This window comes from Thamnophis elegans, chromosome Z, assembly GCF_009769535.1.
Source record: "Thamnophis elegans isolate rThaEle1 chromosome Z, rThaEle1.pri, whole genome shotgun sequence".
Lineage (NCBI taxonomy): Eukaryota > Metazoa > Chordata > Lepidosauria > Squamata > Colubridae > Thamnophis > Thamnophis elegans.
Window position 1 is genome coordinate 96,797,538 of NC_045558.1, and position 8,526 is coordinate 96,806,063.

The 8,526-nt window shown below is 36.8% G+C and overlaps 1 protein-coding gene across 2 annotated transcripts in view; it reads left to right on the forward strand.

Annotated features, from left to right (window-relative positions):
- CDC6 (cell division cycle 6) overlaps positions 1–8,277 on the forward strand; it is a 30,645-nt gene extending 22,368 nt beyond the window's left edge. For both annotated transcript variants that reach the window (XM_032237685.1, XM_032237684.1), the window contains exons 9-12: positions 923–987; positions 3,770–4,011; positions 5,270–5,410; positions 6,595–8,277. In XM_032237685.1, the coding sequence (XP_032093576.1) occupies positions 923–987; positions 3,770–4,011; positions 5,270–5,410; positions 6,595–6,681 (535 nt within the window). In that variant the 3' untranslated portion in view covers positions 6,682–8,277. The remainder of the gene's footprint in view (positions 1–922; positions 988–3,769; positions 4,012–5,269; positions 5,411–6,594) is intronic.
- The last annotated feature ends 249 nt before the right edge of the window (positions 8,278–8,526 follow it).

The window sequence follows — 8,526 nt, forward strand, 5'->3', positions numbered from 1 at the left end:
GGCAGCAAATAAATGAATAATGTAAACATAAACTAGAAGCCTGAGACATGCCATCACTATTGCTTTAGATGAAGGTCAGTCTTCTGTCCAAAATGATGCCAAAATAGTAAGCTTCTAGAAGGTTCCTTTAAAAAAAAATACTTAGATCCCTTTGAGTCTATCAGGCCTTGTTCTGTTCTTTTTCTTTAATCTACTATTGGTGCAACTTGGCTAAAAGCAGTCCACACAAAAAATGGCACTTTGCAGATGGTATAGCCATTTGAGAAAGCAATAAAGATTTATAAAGAAAGGAAAAAGAAAATCTCTAACACTTATAGTCATGTCAGTGGCATCACAATACAATGACTTGGTGTATGAAATGTCATCACAGGAAGCTTTTCTGTTGTTGAGCTTAATTAATTCTGGTGATGGACTCCATGACTCCCTTTTTGTGTTGCATTTGATAAGCTATTTGCACATTTGTGTAAAATCCCCATTTTTTTAGATAATAGAAATTGAGTTTACACTTTCCTAATTAAAATAAATAAATACTCCAGATAAGGGGGATAGCTTTTTGTGCTAATTGGCTTTGGGGTTGGAAGTTTTTTCTTCTGAGCTTTGTTAGATCCCAATTAAGACTGGAAGGTAAGGGATGCTATGATCTAATAGCAAGAAGAAATAACAGATAACTTCCCTGTGTGCCCTACTCTAAGGAGGCAGCTAAAGGAATGTAAATAATACAACTGGTCATTAACAGATCTGTTTTGTACTTAAGCTGAAACAGCTGGGAGTGATTTCTGAATCTTGGCAGAATGCTTCATATGTGCTAAAGTGGTGATGTAGATACCACATCGACTATGTGAGAAAAATCTGGAGTGGCACATGCCCTCCATTGAGGGTAAAGTTCTAATACCACAATCTAAAATACTATCTTCATCTTTAGGAGGGCCATTGAAATTGTGGAGTCAGATGTGAGGACCCAAGCAATACTTAAACAAATGCCTGCCTGTAAGTAGATTTTTCTCATTCTCTACTTTATGCAGATCATATACTTTTATGCAAAGTAGAAGAAAGATTCTGGAAAAGATAAGCAACGAATTAGCGAACACCTAGAAGTAAACGAAGTAATAGCCAAAAGCCAACATGGCTTTGTCAAAAACAGATCATGCCAGACTAATCTTATTGCATTCTTTGACAAAGTGACAAAATTAATGGACCAGAGAAATGCCGTCAATATAGTTTACTTGGACTTCAGTAAGGCATTTGATAAGGTAGACCATAACCTACTACTAGATAAAGTAGAAGAATGTGGCTTGGACAGCATCCCCACCAGATGGATTCGTAACTGGCTGACCAACCGCACTCAACGTGTAGTCCTCAATGGAACTGCATCTACATGAAGGGAAGTATGCAGTGGAGTACCCCAAGGCTCTGTTTTAGGCCCAGTACTCTTCAACATCTTCATCAATGATTTGGATGAGGGAATAAATGGGGAACTCATCAAATTTGCAGATAACACCAGGCTGGCAGGAATAGCCAACACTCCAAAAGATAGGCTTAAGATGCAGAAGGATCTTAACAAACTTGAACATTGAGCATTATCTAATAAAATTAAATTCAATGGTGAAAAGAGTAAGGTTCTACATTTAGGCAAAAAATAATAATGAAATGCATAGGTGCAGTATAGGTGGTACCTTGCTCAATAGTAGTAACTGTGAAAGGGATCTTGGAGTCTTAGTGGACAACCATTTAAATATGAGCCAGCAGTGTGCAGCAGCTGTCAAAAAAGCCAGCACAGTTCTAGGCTGCATAAACAGAGGGATAGAATCAAGATCACATGAAGTCTTTATACGACTTTATAATGCCTCGATAAGGCCACATTTGGAATACTGCATTCAGTTTTGGTCACCATGATGTAGAAAAGATGTGGAGACTCTAGAAAGAGTGCAGAGAAGAGCAACAAAGATGATTAGGGCACTGGAGACTAAAACAAAGAACGGTTGCAGGAAGTAGGTATGTCTAGTTTAATGTAAAGAAGGACTAGGGGAGACATGATAGCAGTGTTCCAATATTTCAGGGGTTGCCACAAAGAAGAGGGAGTCTATTCTCCAAGGCACCTAAGTGTAAAACAAGAAGCAATGGGTGGAAACTAATCAAGGAGAGAAGCAATTTAGAACTGAGGAGAAATTTCCTGACAGTTAGAGCAATTAATCAGTGGAACAGCTTGCCTCCAGAAGTTGTGAATGCCTCAACACTGGAAGTCTTTAAGAAGACGTTAGATAGCTATTTGTCTGAAATAGTATAGGGTTTCCTGCCTAGGCAGGAGGTTGGACTAGAAGACCTCCAAGGTCCTTCCAACTCTGCTATTGTATAGTACTAGGTTTCCTTAAGTGTTTTCCTGATCTTGATTGGTAGCATTTCTTCCAGAAAGTAAGTTTAGGTGCTGGGGGAATGGAAATGATAGTAAAGTTGGCTGACACAAATTTATTTTCTGCTCCCCCCCAATACAAAAGTGGCCCTGTAGAAGAAGCTGGACATGTTCCCTCTCTTCCATATATGATCCTAAATATAAGGAGCAGCAGAAAACTAAGTATGAAATAGCTACAGGCATGCCTTTTCCAAAGCAGCTACGTGCAAGCTAAAAATTTGTGTGTCTTAAGGAGTACGTGAAGTGGAGGTGGTGTATAGAGGTTTGTATTGACCCATCTTGAACCTTAGACCAATACTTCAGAAGCTTATGTTCAGATGTGGATTTCAGCTACCAGAATTTACCAATCAGCACATGATGTACACACATCTTAATGTTGCTGAGGGATCCTGCTGAAACACTTGTAACAATTTGGGTATACAACTTGACTGAGCAGGAAAGGCATCTTGCAATTGGTGCAAATGGCAGCTTGATGTGTAGCTACTATGGAAAACAGCAAATATTAGGATTTATTAAGAAGAAAATCAAAAGTGAAGCTAATGCTTTCATTTAGAACTGGAGTGAAATTTTACTTAGAATAATGTGGTACTGGTTGTCTCACTAAACCTCAAAAAAGGCAAAGTTGAAGCTAGGAAAGGAGGCAATTGAAATGTTTACTTGCTAGAGCTACTCTCAAATGAAGAAAAACAGCATCTTATGCTGCTTAGCTTACAGTTAAAGGGGATAGGAGGAAACCTGATAGAGCACAGCATTGGGATTTGGGATTTTTCAGAGATACAAAATGTGAAGAGATTCGGGACCAATAATAATGCAGCCAAGAGATAAATCATAGAAATTGCTGCCATTAGATGTGACATCTCTTTAGATACTTTAAAAGGATCAAATAGATTCAAGGATAATTGGATTCTTAATGTTTTCCATTGATGCCTGTTTATTTACTAGCTCTTGAATTAAGATGCCATATCATCAATACTAACAGTTGGGAGTAATTGTGACTTTCTTGATTGCACTTGATTGAGGCAAAGTATGGCATAGAATATTGGATGAAGTATGTTTAGCACAGTTCTTCGTGGTATGTGTTGGTCAAAATTAGAGTGTAAAACATTGTATGTTTGACTAACGCATTGTCTGAAACCACACAATGCAACAATGCGGGTAAAACTAGGCAGGTCTAGATCTTTAGTTGGACACTGTCTGGGAATCCCAAATATGGCTTGTTGATTTTTTTTTTTAAATGAGATAGAAAGCAAACAAAATGCATGTATATGGGATATGTGTATTTCAAGAATGACATGGGTTGAGTTGTAGTTTTTATATATGAATAATGGGTTTTCCACTGTTATACTTTTACTTTCTGACCAGCTGATTCCAGCCCTGTGACCTCCATCAAATCTCATTCCAAAGCAGCTGCAGTCTGTGGAGGGCTCAAACGAGTGGGCCTGTGTCACGTCTCCCAAGTGATCTCCGATGTGTATGGTGACCGGATGGCAACTGGTAACAGTTATGGTGATGCTTCTTCCTTCCCCCTGCAACAGAAGATTTTAGTCTGTTCTCTGCTGCTCTTAGCCAAGCAACAGAATACCAAAGAAATTAACCTAGGAAAGGTGTGTATTGATCTCTCATTGCTACTTTCTTATAATGCTTTTATTTAGTACTGCTTCATTCTTCTTCACTCGGATCTCGTGAGAAATGAAGGTGAAAAATCTTAATATTACACTGGATAGTGTAATGTTTTTATGGAAAATTTGAGTTCTGAAAGTTCTAGAATAAAGTGATATAAAAAGATTGGTGCTCTCTGCCTCCTCGTATCCTGTACCTTATCTTGTAAAAGATATTGATAGTAGATCTCTGTTTACTTAGGAAATAATGTCTTCAATCTTCCTTGGTCTGAATGAAAGATAATTGCATGAAATGTAGTATTATGTTCAATGTAGATAGCCCATAACCTATAAACACAATTACGACCAGAATTTATGTTGCTAAGCAAGGCAATTATGAGTCAAGCCTGATTTTACAATCTTTTTTTTTTTTGCCATGTTGTTAAGCGGATCATGTGGTCATTAAGCAAATCTGTTTTCCCCCCATTGACTTTGCTTGTTGGAGGCTAGCTGGGAAGGTTGCAAGTCACAATCATATGATTTTGGGATACTGCAACGGTTGCAAATACATGTCAGCTGCCAAGGACCTGAATTTTGGTCACACGATCTTGCAGATTCTGTAATAGGTCTAAGCGTGAAGAGCGGTTGTAAGTCAGTGCCAATGTAACTTTAAACAAGGTTGTAAGTTGAGAACTACCTCTACAGGACATGTGCTATATATATAAAACACCTATTAATGCCCCCATCCTATTATCTTCTCATGGCATTTGAAAAGTGGAGGAGAAAATAGTTTGTTCTATACAATACTTCCTAATTTTTGTAGCAGAACAATATAGTTGCCTATATTCCAAATTCTTCCAAAATTCTGGGTGCTTCTTTTCTTCCATAGGAACAATTGCTGAAACTTGTCAGAGCAATTATTTCTCCATTATTTCTAGTAAAACTACACTTAAGTGGGATTTCACATAAACTCTGAATTTGTTTTGCAATGTATCTTATTAAAGATTTCTAAATCTTTTTTCATGGCCACTCTTTTCTTTAAGTAGTAAAAATATACTAGCTACACCAAGTATAGAACTATGCTAGCAAGTGCTTTGGCTAGGCACTTTGGGTTATGATTATGAAGAGCATATTTTCATCAAAAGCTATGATAATGGAATAAAATGAAGCTGGGATGAGTGAGCTTTGTCGTTTATGCTAATCTCTCTATGTTATCATTATATTCAATAATAATTAGAGCTCATTAAACCTTCCCTATTTCTAGCTGCATGAAGCCTACAGCAGAATTTGTCAGAAACAGAAAGTAGGACCTGTTGACCAATCGGAGTGCCTCTCACTCTCAGCTCTTTTGGAATCTAGGGGCATTGTGGGACTCAAAAAGGCTAAAGAAGCACGGCTGTCTAAGGTATTTCCCCATATTGGCTGGGAGAGCAGTTTAGATTAATCACATATTCTTCCTAGTCTGAAAGATTTAAGATTAATGTACACATTTTCCATTCTCTACTGCTTTTAAGAGGAAATCTTTTGAGAGGTTGGGGTTGGCTTTTACTCCTTATAATAATGAAAATAACAGAGTGATAAAAATTGGCCAGTGATTCTTGTTTTGGCTTTCCTAGGAAAATGTACTATCTAGAGTTCTTTAGTGCCTGAAAGGTGTGTGCTATGCCTGGGAATTTTTTTCTTTAGATGCAGCCATCTTAAATATTTTAGCTATATGGACATGGTAGGTTTACCAGTTCTCCTTTCTTGTGTTTCTGTGGAACATCCTCAGGGTACAACTTTTTCTGTTCATATCTATTCTTTGCAGAACTGTAGAAACAATAAATAAAGAGAGAACAGAGTTGAATTACTTTCTCACCAGAGCTGTTGGAACTGCATGTGCAACACCAGTCATTCTTACCTATATTGGAAGAACTGCCATAAGTTCAGATATATCACAATATATTTGATTGGTTGTCATAATGTGCTCTGTCCACCTTGAAATTTTCCTATTTTTCCAAAGTCCCATGACTTTCTGGAATGCAAATTAAAACTCTACATTGAAAAAGCTAATAAGTGCAATGTTGTGGCAATTAATGCAGTGCTAATGCTTGGAATTCTGCTATAGGAGATAATTGATTTGAAATGTTGTGCATTTTGAATAATGGAGAAGTTGTACAACTGAAAGAACTGATTATTAATCTGTCTCTCCCACATCCTTGTTTCTGTTTGTACACATCTAATTTTTTACAATTGGAGAAAAAGGAAATGCAGATATTTGAGGCATTTAGATAGAATATTCTCTTCATTGTATCCCTATTCTTCCAATGTTAATTCTATGGGAACTGGCAGTTGAAATTGTATGGCAGATTGTTGATTCTTGTAACAATCATAATATTTCTGTTCTTGTTGTATAAAGTAGTTGGAAATCAACATATGTTGGAAGTTTCAGTAACAAGTTGATACAGAACTTTTTCTTCTATATAGAGTAAAGGGAAAGTTAGAAATTGCCAATACCTACAATTTAATCTTGATATTGTTATACGTGGGCAATCATGGATACTCAGTAATGTCAAAGTAACAGATTTATGTTTGTTTTTCTTCCACCAGGTTTTTCTGAAAATAGAAGAGAAGGATTTGGAACATGCCCTCAAGGATGGAATCTTGGTTGGAAGCATTTTGGCAGGGGGGCTTTAAAACTGTTGCTTTGTTCCCTTGTACAACACAATGCCTCATACGTCTATTAACCTTAGGAATCGACTTCATCAAGACACACATAGGGGTGCAACGTGCAAAATATTTGGACCATTGGCTTTATTATTTTTAAACAATGAATTGCCCAATTTTCAAGGGTTTTAAAAAAAAATTACCTTTTGATTATGCATCACTCTCATTTGGAGATTTATTTTTGAATACCAGAAATATTTTCCCTTCTTTCCCAGCCACAACGCAGTTAACCTTTCTCTGCTGCCCCTTCCCTCTACAAATATGGAACTGCCAATGTGATATTTGTCTCCGTGATTAATAGCAGAGATGAGAAAGGATGAAAGATGTCAGTAAGAGATCCCATTTGCAGATGCAGCCATTAATGTTGCAATAGAAAATAAGAATGTAGTAGCTTGAGTTCTTTTGAAGTTGGACTGCTTCAATGAACTAGATGTCATTCATACTGAGGCTTAGCCTCTTGAGAGCTACAAAGGGGCTTAGCCATAGCACACAGGCACACACACATTGTTGAGGGCCCTTGAACATCTTAATGTTTCTGAACTGTGGCTACAATCTTAGCACCAAAACTAGTTTCAGACCTGGAGCAAAGAGTCGATTTTATTTTTGAGCCATTTATTTTGAAAAGTTGAATTAATTGAATAGTTTGATTTGTATGAATAAAATTTTTACTAAGCCCAGTGTGGATTTTCTGAATTGGAATCTACTTGTTTGTATACATATATGTGAATGATCAGAATTGGTTTGTTTTAACTGCAAAGCCATTTATACTTACACCTCACTTGCAGTGCCTTTCTCCACTGATTAACTTAGAATTGTTCTGATTTATTGAAATATGTACAACCCGAAGTTTTTAACAGTTGCAATTATTTGCTATTGCTTTAATTTACAAATTAAAATAAGTCAATTTTGCAATTGTGAAGTTTAAGATATATGCTTGGTTCAGTAGTTACTCATTTACACTGTTTAGCAATTTTCATTAGAGTTGTATGGCTTTCTGCTTTGGTGGGTGTGTCTACATATCCCATTAATTGTGGGCTTGTCCTATGCTCCCTTTTAAATATACTTGAAATTTGTATGTCTAACATTAGCTTGTTCCAGATTATGCATATTTTAGCAGCTATCACTAGTGTTCTCTTGGAGTTTAGAAGACTACCCACTACATCATTTTCAGGATATGCAATTCTGTAACAAATATTGTTAAATTTTAGTGAGAATACTAGTATTAATAAAGAGCTGGGGGCTTTCAGTTTAATTAGTGCTCTCCCCTAAATTTTTATACTGCCTAATTTTCCACAAAGCTGCTCATGTGGCCATAGCAAGAGATGTATTACATGTGGTTTTTTGGCATATACATTTTATAGCCTCCTTGTTCAGCTTTGGTGGAATGGGATGACTTGACCCATCTGCATCCCTGATGGCCGACTCCTGTAAACCACAATGGCATCAGATGTTAAAAATCCATGACAGTGTTAAGAGAAACCAGCCTAGCCCCATAAAAACAAAGGGAGATTTTGTGGTTGTCTCTCCTGGCCACTAACTGAGTGGTTAACCATTGCAATATATCCAACAATAGAAAAATGATGAAGCCTACTAACATGAAATAAAATGTTAACTTATGAGAACTCAAATTCTAATTGATACACTATTGTGTACAGGATTTGGAGAACCAAAATTAGTCTTTGGACTTCTAAGATTATCAAGCATACTCATATAAGCCAGTTTTCAAAGAGTTAATGGCCTAGAACAGCCACAGCTAATAGAAAGCAGACTTTAGAAAGAATTGGAAGCAGATGGGCAGATGGATTTTAAATCATA